The following is an 18,529-nucleotide window of genomic DNA, read 5'->3' as shown; positions in this document are numbered from 1 at the left end:
CCAGCTGTTAGTTATCAATTAATTTTGAAATGGGGAAAGTATGAAAATGGCTGTAATTCCCAAACACTTAATATGTTTTTTTGTAAAACCCCTTGCATTAAAGCTACATGTCATGCACAATATAGATCTAACTGTACCTGGAAATAATACGTGGGGAGAGCAAGAGCGCTCAGCTCTTCGCATTAATAACACTGCCAGCAAAAACACTTGCTTATATTGTCTGCTGAGCACATTGTCCACATGTGTTTTTGTACTTCATGTCTTTAAGGCTGAGTGTTAATTCTCAGCATTTCACGTTTTGGTTGAGGATTTGGTTCAAATTTCTGAGCAAAGGTAAACAAATAATATAATATTGAGATCAAAACAAGGAGTCGTAAGAGTGTGGTGGTGGTGGCCTGCGGGGTGATGATGGACTGAGGCCTATGCAGACAGTTGGTCATCACAGTCTCTAGGATCCTGGAGATTGTTCTTTCTTTGCTGATCCATCGGGATGACACCTTATGGGTCAGCTGATACCCTTCTGTGCTGCTGCTGATGTAGCTTGGCACGGGCTTGGCACTGAGTCGCAGGCCCACATAGGGTTTTGAGACAGATTTTCACACAGATCCACGAATGTAAGCTGCATTCAAGTCCTATTTGAAAACTGGGACATCTGGTCTTCCACTGTATTCTTTTTGTAAGTAAACAGAATAGCTCATCACACCTCAACTAGATAACATAGATTTAGCCTTTTTAATACAGTCGGGTGTAGACCAAACCTGCTGCTGCTGACTCATTTTCTGAATAACTGATAAGTCTGTTAGTGTTTTCTGCATCAGAAATTCTAAGCAAAAGATTTTGTTTTTTCTCTTCCAAAACTTTAAACCTTGCTAAATAAAATACACCCATACCTTTCTAGTGATTACATATAGTGAATTAGCCTTTTTCAAATACCCTGTGTTGGTTCTCAAAGGACGCTTTATAAGCAAGAGTCTGTCAAAAAAGGCATTTGCAACTCTTATCATAGATAGTAATTTAATGAGAGGCACTTATAATAGACTCTAGCACAATTAGATGTTTCATGACAACCTTTGGGAGTACAATTAATCTCTCAAATGAAATTGGTCTCAGTGCTCAATATGTCACCCAGTGGGATGCATCTTAATTTCTATTCATTGACCCTGCATGAATTAAAGCTCATTTCCTCAACGTGTAGCTTTGTGGTGGCTGCCACAGCAGGATGCAGGCTTTCAGTCGCACTAGCTCAGAAAAACGTCCCCTCTTCCCATTTGATTCAAGGATTAGATCTGATTACAGACTTGAGCTGAACAACCTCTGTGACAGCGGAGCAATCTCCTTTTCTTTGAATCTTCTTGTTAAATTTACATAAAATTGATGGGATTTTGTCTTGAGTTTCTTTTCATTCTCCCATGTTTCATGAGCACAACAAGAGCGTGTCACAACACAGTAAAATAACCAGCCATGGACAAAGAACCAGGGAGTTAGGCGTTAACTGATATTATTATCAGCAACTGCTGTTGAGTTTAAAATCCTTTATAATGACATTCATCTATTGTCATTGGTTTGCACCTATCTAGAAACAATAAACCCGTAACTCTACATATGTTGTTTCTAATAATGTTACCATTGTTCAACAACAACACAAAGACATGTTTCGCTTTTTCGCTTTGGTGGAAGTGTATTGTGTAAGTGGGAATGTAAACATAGTTTTGACAGCAGTTCTCAAACCATGAAGAGAACCATGTGCCACACAAGCAAAGAAATAATACAACCAAAACTCCTTACGCACTCATAGTCCACATCTACTATATGACAGGTCGCCAGCAATAGAAAACAAGTAATACATCTTTTTTTTTTGCGTAGTCATGAAAATATCTGTTTTATACAAAATTAAATACAGTTACAGTATGTTACACCTTTTTTCCCCCCATACAGGTGAGTTCAAGCATGACTACAAAGCCTCTTAAAAAACAAACAAAAAAAAACATACTAGATTGGTACTTTTAGGGAATTGAAAACGCATGTGCAGCTTTTGGCAAAACAACAGACGCCCTTCCGCAAAGTAAAATCACCAGGGTCACCAAAGCACATGAAGGAGAAAGTGAGGGAAAAGAGGAAAGGAGAGAAGATGGTAGCAAGTAAGGAAGGAGGCAGTGAGGCAACATGATTTTAGTCCCGTCCACACTATTATATATGTATATATATATATATATATATATACTTTTTTTTTTTTAAAACTTCAGATGATACTTAGAAATCATGTGTCTAGTTTTATACAGTTTGCTCTCAGGATGTGGGTATCTTTATCTGAGTGGAGTATCCAGTCTGCCTTTATTGAAGTATAAGCCAATGACAAGATCACAAAGCAAAGGCTCCAACCGTTTCCTCTGGGAAGTTATAAGACAGCAGTGATTTCACCAGACCTTTCATAAATCCTTCTATCATTCAGTATAACACATCAGTGCACAGCCATTTGCGCTAATAACACTGCCATCCACCACTGTGGCCTTGGATATACAAAAAAGAGTTGCTTATATTGTCTGCTGAGCACATTGTCCACACATTCTTTGTTCTTCATGTCCTTAAGGTTGAGTGTTCATTCTCAGCATTTCATGTTTTGGTTGAGGATTTGGTTCAGGTCCCTCAGCAAAGGGAAACGAATAATAGCGGGAACACTACAAGGGTAAGAGTGTGGTGGCGGCCTGTGGGGCGATGATGGAGCGAGGCCTGTCCAGACAATTGGTCATCGCAGTCTCCTGGACCCTGGCAGCGAGTTCTCTCGCACAGGATGCCCGTGAAGCCGGGGGAGCAATGGCAGCGTTGATGGTGGTGGCACGTGCCACCGTTCTGACAGCGCAGCATCGCGTTGTCACACACCCGAGCTGCACAGACAAAGCAGAAAGGGCAGGGGAGACAGGAAAGCGTGATTAATAGATCACTCAGTGATAGGGCGGCAGAGAACATCAACAGGCAGGTTCACGGGGCACAAGCTGCCTCTTCCTGTCCTGTCTGTACTGCTCTGTGTCCTTAGAGCACAGCTGACACATTAGAGAGGGTAAAGCCAAGGACTTCAGAAAGTGTGCAAAAAAAGGAAGAGGACACCGACAGCAAGGGTACATATTAAAAGAATATAATGCTGCCAACAGCCTCTGAAAATACTTAACAAAGGAACACAGACATTGTATGGATTCATGGATATTTTTAGTAGCGCCAAAGGGACTTTATAGCAAATAATTCTGGCAAAACAAAAGAGCAAGCAAACCATGGCTCTGATGAGGTGAATTTAATTATTTGAGAATCAAAGGATGCCAGAGTATTGTGAAACAGCCCCTCTGTGCTGAGGTGAAGAGAACAGAAAGAGGAGAAGACACGGGATGGATACCTGGCTCCATCACATCACCACAACCTTTCATATGCAAATGAGCATTTCCAGGTATTTCACCAGTAGCTGTTATTTTCTTCTCTGTAGTTAACCTTACAGCAAGCAATACAACATTGTCAGAAGAAGGATGTAATATCAGTGGCTGGAGTTTTACCGGCTAACAAACATTTCTTTGTTTTGATGTAGGCTGATTAGGACTACATAAGTTAATATCCACATTTCCAGACAAAAACTCACAACTCAATTATCCCAGGAAGCCTCTCTGCTTGCAGAGGTGAAATCCTGGAAGAGGTAATATTTGCCAAGAGATTTCAGTGTAATTGGATATCTCTCCTTGCATAAATAGTAATCACATTTTTGGTTTTCAGTAATGTGGCTCATGCATCAGAATAAACTCAACAAATAATCATTGCTCATGCCAAAACCGATTAAGAAGGCATTGGTATTGCATTTAACTTAATAATATTCCCACCCACTGCACATAGACACCACTGCTGTTATGCACTTTAAATGGAAATTCCAGCTGTGGACACAGGGTTTTATCTTTAATATAGGATTTTCAATAACTTTGCGATGAAGTGTTGGAAATGATGCTTCTGGTAGATCTGCTTTTCCTGACATGTCTACATCTTCTTTGAACAGTCTCCAGACTTGTTTTGTGTTAGCCTTGTTATGTTTAATGGCCTTTCTGTGCTTTTATTTAAAGCGTCAATAACAGTGGCACTAAACAAGCAAATATGGTAGTCAAACCCTTTATTTTAATAGTAAGTTTGTTACTGTATGCAAAAGTTTTTTTCTTTGTGTAGCTGTTTAAAAGAATGAGTCTGGAAAGGAGAGTTCTAAAAAAGACCCAAATGCAGAAGGGCGGGTAAGGCAAACAAAGGTGAAATTTAATGAAATTTACTAGAGATGAATAACAAAAAGATGCTGGAGGGTTAAGACGTGTAATATCAACAAGCCAATAAAATAAAAAGCAAAGAAACAACCCACCCCACCAAATAAAACAGTAAGAGAAAGAAATAAGCAAGTGAAAATGGGCAGGAAACACAAAATAACTCACACATGCACTAACAGCTGACTAAAAAACATAACAAGTAAAACTAACAGGGTTGGGAAAAGCAATCAAACTGACTGAAATAGAGACAAGGACAGGGCAAGACAAAGCATGACACATAAGCTAAGTAACACATGAGACAGGAATATAATTTACATGTAGATATATGTAAATGCAATAAACAAACTAAACTAATTAATAATAAAATGGGCCTATGGCAAATCCAGTCTCTGTACACGGCTTGAATGTTGTGGGACTTTCAGATTACAACCATTTCATAACTAAATAGGTTGCCAATCAAATGTCAATGCATTAATCGTGTCTTTCTGTTGTGTGAAACTGACTGACTGGACCACCACGTGGGAACAATGTTGTAGTTGTTGCTCTCAAAGAAGGGACAAATATGACTGGGGAGATATTTTAACCAGGTGTGGTGGGAATGGACTCATGAATTATGGGTCCAGAGTGGGCGCAAACATTAATGGCCCTCTCGCAATTCCCCAATCAGTGATTTCTAGTCAGTTAAAAAAATAAAAATTCTAACAGCTAATGCAAACACCTGCTCAGTGTGTTTTGGAAAACACTTCAAGTCTCAGTAGTTTAGTCAACACATTAACATTGTTGCCTGTGGCCGAAGGATAATCTGTGTATCCTCCAGCAGACCCTCAGGACCATTACCTCTCTAAAAGCATCTGTAAAACCAATTAGTTTGCTTATGCAGAGGCTTAAGACTGTTCTGTCTTTGTTGTGCTGTCGTGACAAAAGATGCTTTACGCTATAAATTAATTATTATTTTTTTGTTATCTAAAGTGAAATGAAAACTTTCTCAGTTGGTTGTATTATAGTAACAAAGGACAGCAAACCAAGCATGGTAGAATACAACATCCACAAAGTAAACTATCTGGATGCAATACATTTCACATAACCGTGTACAGAGTGGACAACAGAAGAAGAACAGATTGGCTTACATCCACCCCAGCCCTCAACCCAGAGTGCTCCCTAGGTTTAAAATTGGGGTGTGGAATGTTTGTTAAATTACTTACTTTTTTTTTTTAAAGAATAAATCGTATTTATTTTCTCAGCTCTTCTGCTATCGCTGAAGTGACTAATACTTTTATCATGAAGTCTTCGTATATACCCAATATTTTTTAAACTATTGGACAAACATTAGAGTAAATCTATTACTCAGTTCTCCCCTGTGGTGATAATAGTTGTCAAGTTATATCAAGAAATATTCTATAAAGACAACAAATGCACCCAGTCTCTCCAGGCCTGCAATCTGAAGCAGCAAGATCATATAATCTAAAATAATTCCTGACATGAATATTTATTCAAGACCTGCTATTAGATGTGGTTTACTAACACTAGGTATCACACCATCTTCCATGAGAGAAAAGTGTCTTTTGAATCGGAAGATGTGAATGAGAAATTCATTATTATGGGTAGTTTAAATTTCCTGAGCTAGATTGTTATGTAGTTTACTTTTTTAAGTGACACATTAAATAAGTGCACTGGCAGTGAAAGTTAAACTGTCCTCCTGCTTCAAACCCATCCAGTGGCACATATGCATCTCTTAGTCAATAGGCAATGGAGCGGATGCTGGCAGCACAGTAATAATGTGGGAAATTTGGCAGAGCTGGTCCTCCTTCTATCTTCAATTTACATAGATGAGCCTTTCCCATGTAAGAATAATGGAATCTGAAAGGACACTGTGGGACACTGTAGGGAGCGTCCCTGTAGAGATTCCTCACTGTATGCCACACCAGCTCTTAGCTTAAAATTTGTAGTCTTCAGTCTGGCTCGGAGGAATTAATGAAAACATTAAAGGGCTATTTTTCAGCCTTTGTAAAGCACCCTCCAGAAGACATTAAAAATCCCCCCCCCCCCCCCCCCCTTTTTTAATGCAGTGGGTCTACAAATTTACCCTGTGTGACATCATTCACTCTTGGGCTTGTGCAAGTGAAGACACAGCAATTCCAGTCGTACCCAAGGACCGGCGTACTCTGCGGGAGACATATGTGCACCTCACACCTCTGTCACATGTGTGACATTTTAGCAATATAACTGTTATGACAGAGCCACTCTGGGGTTTTGGTGCTGCACGAAGCAACATGGAGAACATTTACCAAAGCAACAGCACAGAAGTGACAGGAAGGACAAACACCTGAATTATGTTTCCCATTGTTGTTTGTGGAATTGCAATTGTGACACAATTTAAAGCAATTGCATTGTGCTACAACTGGATTAGACTATTGTGGATACATTGAGTCTATTGTGGTTGTGACACTTTGGACTTATTCATCCTTCTTTTCTGTTTTTTAAAAGGAGATTGTAGTCTGTTTGTCCAAAAGCACACTCAGACAGTTCTTTTATCCTCTCATCTCTGTGAACTCTTGATGTCCTCACATACTCCGCAGCTGAAGTGTCTGAGATACCGAAAATCACAGCACGATAAGTTAAAAGGCACAAATCGATAAGCTGGATCACACTGTAGCTAGTGTCACTCTTTTAATGAAAGATCTAGATATGTCATGTAGTGGAGGTGTATTCTATTGAACATCCAATCTTGTTACATACATCTGTCTGTACCAGCCAATCGGGTTTATTACATGAATGAGGTTTGCTCATGATGACTGAAAGTGAGTCATAAAGTTTAAGATCCAATTTTTAAAAAAGACTACCCTGCAGAAACAAAATGCCCCTGTATTTAATTAAAGTTTAAAATATATTCATTCACAGTTATGCATTTAATATTTTTTAAAATGTCTCTATAACTATGGATTCGTACAGGTAATTGACTTTACCTGGAGACAGTTGTCAGATACAGGATCTTATTATCTGCCTGGAGACAGAATACTGTTGTTTCAATTACACTCAGTCAATATCTTTTGCCATGATGTCAGTGAAAGCTGAAACTTTCATTCAGCCATATCCCCAGTTATCGTATTAGCATGAAGGCTTCATCATTAGTCAGTAACTCAGCGCTCTGAAGTTCAATATAAACTGTCAGTTGTACAGTAGCACTTGAAGGTGGTGAGGATCTGAAGACAGAAAGTGCATGATTTTCCTTTTACTCGAATGTTGCAGTTGTTACTGCTTGTCAACTCAAAACTGCAAGATCTGAAAGTTGCATTTAAGAAAATTTTAGTATATGTGCTTAGTTACTTCTGGGCCGACAGTATGATGAGGACAAGGCTATCACTTTTATGTTGATATGCTATACTTCAATGCAGCTAACATGCTACCAGTTTAGCTTAGCACACGGGAAACACGGGAGAAACCTCTGCTAATGTAGTTTGTTAGTTGATTTTTTTGTGTGTTTTGCTTTTTATTGGGTCTTCGCAAACAACAGAAGTGCGTATTAGGTCAACTATATACCCATTATTATAGTCCAGACTGGTTTGTTGTAAATGCTATTTACACTTAAGAGCAATTAAATCAGCGGGTGTTCAGGTTAAGGTTTTAGTTTTATATATCACAAATCAACAGAAAATTAACAGATAATTTTCTAAATAATTACTCAAAACATTGTCTGCTTCAAACTACTGGTGGAGTAACATAATCCATTTAAAGATGTCACGTTTGATTTAGAAAATTCTTGATGGAGTTGTTGTTTAATGGCCAGTTTCATTTAATTATTTTTTGACGGCAGAAAGATTAGATTATTGTTTAATCTCATACACAGTTTTACAAATCCAGAAAAAGAAAAAAAAGAGGGAACCCCCCTCCCCATCTTAATTGTGGAAATCCTCAAAGTCTTCTTTTAATTTTTTTCTCTCCTGGTTGTGAGAGCAGTGGTGCAGATGTGACTTAACACACACTACACAGAAAATCTGGGTTTGAGGATTATCTGGAGATAGCTGGAGATCAATCTACATAAACCCTCCCTGGAGCCTATTCTCTCCTTCCTTCTCCTTCTCCTCTTTTTTCTCCCTGTTTTTTCTTCTTCTTCATTTTTTTCCTTTCAGAACGTGGCAGAAAGGGTGCACCCCTAGAGAACATACTGGGTAATTAAAAAAAGGGCATGATCAAAGGGGTTAGAAGGCTGTGGACTCGGTGATCATGAGGCATGTGGTCCATTCCCTGCAGTGTTCTCACAACAAAAGGTCTGCCTTGTAAGGACCAGCGTGTGTTTGTTTGCATGCAGGATGAAAGCATTGGGGCTTTGGGAAGACAACCTACTGCACACAAGAATTTGCATATTCTACATTACACTTTTGTTTTTTTCCAAACGGTCAATCAATAACCAGTCGATAATTTTTTATCTATGGGTAATGTCATGCTGAAGTTACAAAGCCAATAAGCCTACCTTGATTACGATTTGCAACACCAAGAGATGAAGCATTTGCCCGATCTGTGTAAAAATGGGAAAGGTTATGTATTACACTGGCTGTCAAATAAGTCATGCTGTTATTTAGTTAAAGCACAGGGACAGCATGCATAGTTGCTGGTTTTTACAATAATGACCTTTATCAGGCCAAAGATATGTCCAATTTTCCAGAAGATTCCTGCCATACATTTGGAGTAGTAAATGGCTTAATGTAGAATAGTGTGCATGCAGCTTAAATGAATTTTCCACAGTACAAAGATAGCAATGTGTATGCATGGTAGCTGCTTTTGTTATCCAGTATGTGGAGACACCTTCAGGCATCAACATGCAGAGGGAAGCATGGCTGGAACCACACCTTCATTTAAAAAAAAAAAAAGGTTTTCCTTTCTTTAGGGCAAATATCTGTCTGTGCGCTTAGAACAAATATTCTAGTTTGGAAAGGAAAAATCATTCTGATACACTGGCCAGACACTCGGGACTTCCACCATATTTTATAAACTCGCCAGTACCAAGATGTATCAATTGTTACCATTATTTTGCAAGTTTTCACATAATAGCTACCAAATATACATAATATTTCTAACCACCAATCCAATTTATGCATAGCTTAAAGTAATGAATATGGCAAATCTTAAGATCTGAATTTGTTTTAAACCTCAAAGATTATTCAGACTGGCTTATGGTATAATTAAAACCCAGAAATTTGATAGCTTAATTTAAAGAAGTGTAACTGATTTAGTGCCATATGGGAATTAATGCACATTGTTTTTTATTTAATATGGCAAAACAATCATTTCAAACTATGAAAACCGGCAGCATGAAATATGAAAAACTGCTGGAATGTGGAAAAGGTTTGAAATAAATTAGAGGAATGTTAAAAGGTTAAATTTTTATTAGTAGGATAAACTCTAAAGTTTTCAAACACTCTTACTTTTATGTCAGTGATCATTATTAGAACTACACTGGAGAAACTCAACCTCACGCCATGCATCGTTTCACCCCCTCAATAGACGTGGGTATTAGGATTCAATTCTACATGAGTGCCCTGGTAGGATGGATTTTTTTCCCCACTGTGGAAAACATGCTGATCAATGGTAATGGCAACGTACAGCACAATTTCTCACACAACATCATCAGTCAAACAAGAGTTAGCCATGACTGAGGGAGGAAAATATTAGTCAGCATGCCAATAAAAAAGCCTGATCAACTTACGCACTGGTCCGTGATTACTGGGAATACCTGCGGAAAGAGCAAGGAAATAATGTATCATTAACGCATCGACTCATTTCTTTTTACTCGTGAGAGAAAATATTGTTGATAGTGCTGTTTACTTTGAAAAAACAAAAAACAAAACACCAGCACTTATCACATTGATCTCCAGTGCATTCGCTGATTAGCAGCAGCTACTGTATTGCTCTAAAGAGAACCTGACCACTCCGCCTTCTTCTGATGATAATAACAGGCCTGCTGGCAACAAAATGTCAACCGAATCAAAACTCTATTGAAAAAGTCTTGTCATCAGCAGTTTCATTCATGTTTTCAATAAACAGAGTTTTTCTCTCTCATCTGCTTTTGGCTTATGTTCACCGTTTTTCAATATCATCTTTGAATGAATGAATCAACACATCAAACGTCATCTACAAATGCTAGTTGCTGTAATCGTCTTTCATTGTCAGGTTCGTGGAACTTCCTAATATGTAGCTCATTAAACACACTGGGGAAGAAGAACAACAAAAAATTACCTTCAACTGTCTTAAAACAAAACACACATTTGCAAACAATGACAACCTGACAATCCATGTGTGTTTCGATCTGGCTGTGGATTCACCATCTTTGTGTGATATTTATCACCAAGCAAATGTGACTCCAGGATTAGTGCAATTTTGGATGCCTTTCACAAGCTTTATCACTTTGCGTCACGTGATTATGTTTCACTGGGGGTTTTAATATTGTTTGCAGCCTATTCATCACTAAATTACCTGTTACAACAACTGTTGAAAAAAACGGAAAATCAGAGATTCTGAGCTCCAATTTGCAAAAAGCACATTTAGGCTGCAATTTCTCACTCATAGCTTTATGTGAGAAATGGAGGGCAAACAATATTGCCCTTTGAAGCCAAAGCACATTCTACAGTCTGATCAAACTCTCAGACCCAACCTGCCTTAACCTCTGAACCTGCTTTGGAACACAAGATGAGTTGACGCTCTTTGCAAAGTGAACTGTCAACATAATTCTTGAAGTGATTCCTCTTCTGCTCTGAAGGCAACTTACAGACAACACCCCTTTTCCCCCACCACCACCACCTACACACACACACACACACACACACACACACACACACACACACACACACACACACACACACACACACACACACACACACACACACACACACACACACACACAGAGCTATTTACTTCAGAAAATCATGGATTTGAATCACTCTCAGTCTTTCTGCTGCTGACAGCTATGGCCCCTAGCAACTCAGTGCACCATTTTGGGCTAAAATTTATTAGATGAAGGGTCACGTATGTCCATATATCTGCATGTACAGTGGTTTTGAATATGTAATAGACCCTGCCCTGTTCCTAGCGGTGAGATAAATGACTTCCGAGATTAAAGAGGAAGACTTGATGACAGATGAAAGCTATTAAATCGTAATTACATTTCGCATGTTCCACATATTTGTGGTAATATAAGGGCTGTATGTTTAATATCCTCATGGGAAAAATGAGCTTCACATAATAGGTAAAGGCATATTATTGGACCCAAGCTTAGAAATAAGAATCATTCAAGACTAAAGTGTGTTCGTTCAACACCTGGGGGACCAATATTGTTACGTCACTACCATGTGCAACATTATTGCATTTTATGCCACTTCCAAACAACTGCTAATATTGCTTTTGATATGGGTAGACCTTGGTTTCATCAGTTCAGTGCAGATGCGGCCAAGTGTTGGATTTTTTAATAACACCCTGTCAATCTGACAGTGAGCACCACATTGCCAGGAGATTCATAACACAGAGGAGGTGTAGGGGTAAATCCAGCAATATCTCCTTAGAGTTCACAAATGTTCCCACAAACAGACTCCCACACACAATCGAGTGTGGTGCGTGAGCGTGTATGTCATGCGTGTGCGTGCACACAGCTTAGCGTGCATACATGCAAACAGGAGACTGATAAAAAAAATTCTAATGAACGAATAATCATCCAATCCATCAATGAGAAATTTCCCTTAGAAGAGCAAGAAAACTAGTGTTACTGCACAAATTTACCAACACAGCGGATCGATAGCAATACCATATCTCTGTACAAATCTAATCATAACACGATGTCTGAGAATTCAAGTGAGACAATCAAACTGAACATCTAAAGAACTTGCTGTCAATCCCAGCAGACGGCTGCTATGAGAGTGTTTCTGACTGGAGGCTGAATCAGAGCGAATGGGGGACCAGAGGGCTAGATCTTCCACCATCTGGCCTTGCCTGGCCGTCTACCACCATATCCCTGTGTGGCTGTATTAGATTTATTGAAGCAATGAGCCCCCTGCCTCAGGCATGGGATTTGATAAATGTGACTCAACTCCAGTCCAAGATTATAATGGGGATAATGCAAAAGAGCACCTTCTGCCTCAGAGATACCAAATTCACACTTGTCATGGAGTTGAGGTAGCAATAATAAATTCAATGTTAAAGTGTTACTACTGTAGGAGGACTATTGACACTTATTTAATTGTGAATACTAAATGAATGAAATACAGAAAATAGGTTACCAGTGATGCAAAGACCCTAAGACTAACAGGTTACATTGAATTTGAGTCAGTGATCCCATTGCGTTCGCATCCCAGGGCACAAAATACTTCTATTCCGTCAGATGCAGAGATATGGACAAGGTGTCCTTTGGTGTCAGTGCCTTGACTTGCTGGCTGCAGCAATATTAGACACAGAGAGATTAAAGTTCTCTGTTAAAGCTCGCTATAGTATGCCTTACGTTTGTCAGACAGGAGAAAGCTGTCTGTGACCTGCTCAGGAGCTTTCCCCTTCCCAACATTAACCCTTCACACTGAAAAATGGAGACTTACTCAGTATGTTTAAATGTGACACCGATGAATCCTTTACATACACATACATCCATATGTCACATGTTTGGACTGAGTCGCCCATCTGGTTATTGTCTGACAAAACATGAATGTGAACAGGGTTTTTTTTCCGCTGTATTTTTCTATATTTTTTCTATACTGGCTTTGCTAACTACTTGGAAATACTTTAAAATTATTTATAAGTAGCAATTTAATACAATATCAAAATAAGAAAATTATAGGATCTGAAAAAAATCATTAGCGAGAACAAATACTAGTGCATCTAGTATTATCAAGAGCTTGATGCTGATTTCCTTTCCCAGCAGTACCAAACATCTACCCACACCACCAAAGCTACTACCAAATGGTTTGCTGACCTTCAGATTACTGTGCTTGACTAACCAGCCAACTTGCCAGACTTGAACCAGGTATTGTCAAGACAGATAAGAAACAAATGACCCAGAAATACAGATGAGCCAAAGACCGCTTTTAAAGTGCCAAAAGCTGATCTGCTCCAAACCACACCACACTTTACCAAGTAATTCTTGGTAATCTACCGAATGTTTAAATAGACATACATTTGGAAAGCTGTACATCATTTATTCTAATAAATTGAGACAATTGAGTTTTGATTGTTTTTTTGTGAAAACACAAAAAAGCTTATATTATTTGACTTTACATGAAATGAATATTGAATAAATGAAAGCTCACCCTTTTTATTTATGAATTTTTTTTCATATTTTAATGTTTTTGTGTTTATAACTAATATGTTGTAATTTCTCTTGACAAATGATTTGAGTAAACTATGTTGAAAGGCTGTGCACTCTTGGAATACCCAGCTATTCACCAGTCAGCTTGTCACAATGTAAACATGGGTCTTTTAACGAGTTTCACCTCAAATGTCAAAAATACAAGTTATACTACTGATCATTGTCAAATATGATGTGACATGCAAGTCCTCAGTATGCAGTTTGTTAAATCTACAATGCATTAGAAAACATAGTCAAAAAACTAGGCTACAAACAGCATCTGGCAAAAATGCAGTGCAGTGGCAAAGAGCTGAAATCATAAAGAGGCAGAATAAGCTCTCAAAGAGAATGAAAAAAGATGTTTCATTGTGGCTCCCTTTATTGGTAACAAGCAGCAAGAGTGGAAACAATGTGCTGCCAGCCACTTGCAAATTAGCTGCATGGCCAGTGCTTGTCCACATAGCATTACAAGCGCTTCCGTACTTACATATATTTGCAGTTCCTTTGGGTATAGGGAGGTAGGACCCCACACTCCAGGCTCTTCCATGGTAGTGCTTCTTACAGCGGCTGCAGTCTGGCCCTGTGGTGTTGTGTTCACACTCACAGCCCAGCTTCCCCTTGTCAAACACACAGCTGTTGGCATGCAGGTTACACTTGCACCTGAGACACAAGAATAACAACAAAAGACAGAGACATGAATAGGCATCATTCTGCATCCATTGAATCAATACTTTCTGGAGGGAATATGCATACCCTGCCCTCAGTATGTTTTTTTGCAGCTTTCAAAGTTTTTGACAGTGGTAAATTAAAATCCTGGTGGGTTATCTGACTTGGATCGTTCCTCCACAAAGCTTCATTATGCTCTCCTTTAAAAAAAACAAGGCCTCATTTGTTACTGCCCCTGCGGAGAGAACGGCAATGCGAATAAGGTCACTTTTGCCACTCTTGCTCTAAATGAAAGGCACTCTGTAAGATTCGCTAATTGAGCACAAAGCAGGGATCTGATAGAGAGATGATACAATAAAGAGAAGCTGGGCAGCCAGAGAATACTCCTTTTTTCTTTCTCTTCAAAGTTATTTGGCAAGGGAGCTTCCAGGCAGGAAACCCTACCAGTTGGCAAAGCTGGTTTATTAGACCGAACTGTGGCAGAGCTGACAGATTCTCCTGACAGGAGAAGAGAAAAGGGCGGATGGCTTTCAGGCGCTCCAAATCCACCTCCCTTCTGACCACATGGAAGAAGCATGCGCCTATGCTTGCTGAAAAAGAACAAGCTGTTTGCAATTTGAGTCTCCTCTGAGTGTTTCTAAACAACCTGAATGAGCAGACAGTAAACTACGTACACTTAGAATATAACCTTTTTTCCATTTGTGTTAACTCCAAGGAAAGAGCTCTACCCGAGGCAGAACAAGCTGTTTTTGTCGCCAAATGAGATAATACAGTTTCATATAGTAAGTGTTCCAAATATAATTCCCTTTATTTGATTTCAGTCCCATGAGGGTAAAAGGTTACAGCTAGTGACCTCAGATCTTGTAAGGAGGAGGGCACTGATACAGAAACAGCTGGGATGCAGGCCATTGAGTGAATCTGACACGGGAGACCTCCCCAGAGGTTTGGTCAGCTCATGGTTTCACATCATGCCTATGTTTGTTTTTACAATGTGCTTCCGAGGGAAGATTTCTCTCATTTGAGAGTCAGGATCTGGGTATCTGTTTCCTATAATCACCGCTGAACATGAGACAAAGAAATAGCAGCAGCAATCTGAAATACATCTGTTCTAATTGACTTTCTGGCCTTACTGTGACATCTCACTTTAATGATAGATAACTGCGGGAAACAAAGGAAACTAGACCCCGTCTGGTATTGCTGTTAAACAGAATTAGAGAGTCAGTGAATAAGCTTTAAAGGAGCGGTTCTCAAACTATTTCTGCCATGGCCTACTTCAATCAATACCAACAAAAGAAGCTCAAAAGTGTACTTTACATAAAATAATAGTAGAATTTAGATAAAAACAGGACATTAAATAACCATCAGCACAATAATATCAGAACTATTTTAAAACTAGGATTTAGACTTTCCTTTTTTACTTACAGTATGTACAATGACAATTGGATAAACTGACCCTGAATCCAACCCTAGTTATGCTACATTACTTGGGCTACTGGGGCTTTCCATGATGCGTGAGTGTTTCTCCTTCTCTCATACTTTTTCACTCATGCTGCGTTTATACACAACTTTAGTAGTTTTTATTCATCTCTGGTTCTCACATGTCTTTGTCCTGTCTCCCTCCCTTCTCCCCCAAACCATCGTGACTTGTGTGACATCGTGACATTGATGTCGTCACATCCTTGTGACTGCTTCTGCTGGAGGATTCTTCCTGTTAAAGGGGAGTTTTGCCTTTCCACTGCCTCCAAAGTGCTTGCTCAAAGGAGATCATCTTTGTATTATTGCAGGGGCTTTACCTTACAATATATAAAGTGCCTCGAGGTGACTGACTGTTGTGATTTGGCTGTGTATAGATAAAACCGAATTGAATAGAAAAAGTCTCTATCTATCTATCTATCTATCTATCTATCTATCTATCTATCTATCTATCTATCTATCTATCTATCTATCTATCTATCTATCTATCTATCTATCTATCTATCTATCTATCTATCTATCTATCTATCTATCTATCTGTGTCTAAATGCACGCACACAAATCATCTTTCCTCATTAGCAACCATTATAAATTGCGATGAATATTGGACGACAATCACAGCAATGAAATACTAGTGCCTCTTACCACGCATTCCCTATAGTCCTTAACTTTTTAATCAATTAAAGTCCCCGCTTCATAAAATTAATGACTGGGTGTAGCTCTTCTGCCATGCAGACAGCATCAGCTCCCTGAAGTCAAGAGCGATGAGATTTGACCTTCCACTTAATTAAAAACCAGCAAAATCTGGATCATCAGGCCCAACCGGTGCAGCTAGCAGGCTGATAGAGTAGAGGATGTGGACTCGGGGGAGCTTGGGGATGTGACGCTTTTGCCACTGGCAATGTCATATTGAAATCAGAGAATTTTATTTTTTAATAAATGGTTTTGGCCACAAGAGGAAAGCGGTCCCCTGTAATTCCAACCTATTGAGCTCAAAACACTATAAAAACACATTTTATAATTGCTGGTTCAGTACTGATATAGGCGTGTTTTGTCTGCAGTGAGGGGATTATTAAACAATTACAACATGAGCATCTCAATAAATACAAATGACACAAACAGGTAACTAGCACTAAAATATTAAAATCTTCCCATCAGTCAATTATGCAACAAAGTAACAATGAACTCTATTTCAAATGCCAAAACAGCTGACTGCTGCTGTGCAAAGAAAGAAAAATTTTTAAAATGTGGTAATTTAAAAGGAGCAACACTGCAGATTTAACAGGGTGGAATAGATGTTTCATCCTACTACTGCTGTCAACAAAACAAAACAAAATAAAGCAAAAGGAGTCTTTAATCTTGACATTAAAAAAGAAGACATTATAATACTGCTAATTTTTGCTACATGTGGAAAATAAAGAGACATACGGATCTTGATTCCAACTAAATTTGCTGCCTGCTCATGCAATTAGCAAATTATTAAGCAAGATGGATTTTTGGTTTATTTTCTGTTGATACTCTCGAGTAGACAGCAGAAGTGCCTTTTCTTCTCCTCTGGCTGCTGCCTAACCTTGGCTTCTCCTAGCTGCTTGGCACTGTGTTGACAGGCTCACTATGTCTAACACAGCTTTTCTTCCCTGTGACAGCTTCTAGCATCACTGATTCAAGACAAGAGAGAAGTACAGAACTTAAGTTAAATAGAGAGCCTGAACTGGCAGGTTAGAGAAACTTTCTTTTTGTTTTTATTATAGTTTTTCTTTCTTTTTTCATTTCCCTTTATTACATTTTTGTTGCTAACCGTCAAATTGGATTTTCCAAACGGAAAAAACCCCCCATTAATTTATCTACTAGAGTGTAGTTTTACTTCAGACAAATACCTGTAATTACTGCTGTTTTCTACAGTTATATAAACGTATTATTGTGAAGCAGCACTGACTAATAAACCACTGTAATAAACTATTTTGATAAAAATTATATTTTTATTACAATTTCATTTAAGAAAACATTTCAAACATTTTAATAACAAGAAATCTTAGTTGAGAAAAGAGGCATCACACTAGGTACCTACTAATTTGTGCTTATTAACATGAATAATAAAAATGTAATTCCACCCCCAAAATTGACTTCTTGGACAGTCTGTTAGGAACGTTACCTTAAAGAATCATATTAGATAATTCCCTTTAAAATGCAATACAATCATGGTCAAGTGATTGAATTCCTTGAGTTAGTTCCTTAAATTATTGTCACTTTCGATCTAAGACTAGATATCCACTTAAAGAGGTCAAGGTGACCACAGTTGGCTTGTGGAGCCAGCCTCAAGTGGGCACTCGAGGAACATAATGTTTTGCTTCTGCACTGGTCTGAATCTGAAAAAATATATACTTCTTTTTTCCTTTTGACAAGCTATATAAGCTAAAGGACCGGTATGAATGATATAATTGATGGGTGACAAATTCAATTTAGCTGTCATGGTTTCAAGGTCTCATTGGTTACTGCGGGCTCTCTAAGTGCATCTTGATCTAGCTCTTTTTATATTCACTTTATAAAAAAAATCTTTCAGGTTTGTGTGAAAGGCAAAGTTGATGTGTTATTGAACAAATAAAAGTAAGAAGTGACAAAGTGCAATGGAAACAGACTTAAAAAAATCATTTTGTGAGATTACATTTTCTGCATTAGTTTAACGGCACTTTCAAGATACAGTTAAGATGAAAGAGAAACCTGTCTGCAATTTATGTTTTCTGAAGCACTTTATTAGGACAGAATCAATATTATTAGTAACATATATACTTTTCCTACA

General features: G+C 38.5%; 1 protein-coding gene across 3 annotated transcripts in view; it reads right to left on the bottom strand.

Annotated features, from left to right (window-relative positions):
• Positions 1 to 997: 997 nt before the first annotated feature.
• Positions 998 to 18,529, bottom strand: part of LOC101468010 (netrin-G1) — a 68,379-nt gene continuing 50,847 nt past the window's right edge. For 2 of the 3 annotated variants that reach the window (XM_004555293.3, XM_004555292.3), the window contains exons 4-7: positions 14,081 to 14,253; positions 9,979 to 10,005; positions 8,746 to 8,790; positions 998 to 2,882 (exon numbers count right to left, since the gene is read on the bottom strand). In XM_004555293.3, coding sequence (XP_004555350.1) covers positions 2,644 to 2,882; positions 8,746 to 8,790; positions 9,979 to 10,005; positions 14,081 to 14,253 — 484 coding nt within the window. In that variant the 3' untranslated portion in view covers positions 998 to 2,643. The remainder of the gene's footprint in view (positions 2,883 to 8,745; positions 8,791 to 9,978; positions 10,006 to 14,080; positions 14,254 to 18,529) is intronic. The other variant, XM_004555295.3, reaches the window with a different exon arrangement.

The sequence above is a fragment of the Maylandia zebra genome, linkage group LG18 (genome assembly GCF_041146795.1).
Source record: "Maylandia zebra isolate NMK-2024a linkage group LG18, Mzebra_GT3a, whole genome shotgun sequence".
In the NCBI taxonomy this organism is placed as follows: domain Eukaryota; kingdom Metazoa; phylum Chordata; class Actinopteri; order Cichliformes; family Cichlidae; genus Maylandia; species Maylandia zebra.
Note: the sequence above shows the minus strand (reverse complement) of the source record. Positions and strands in the feature narration are given on the sequence as shown.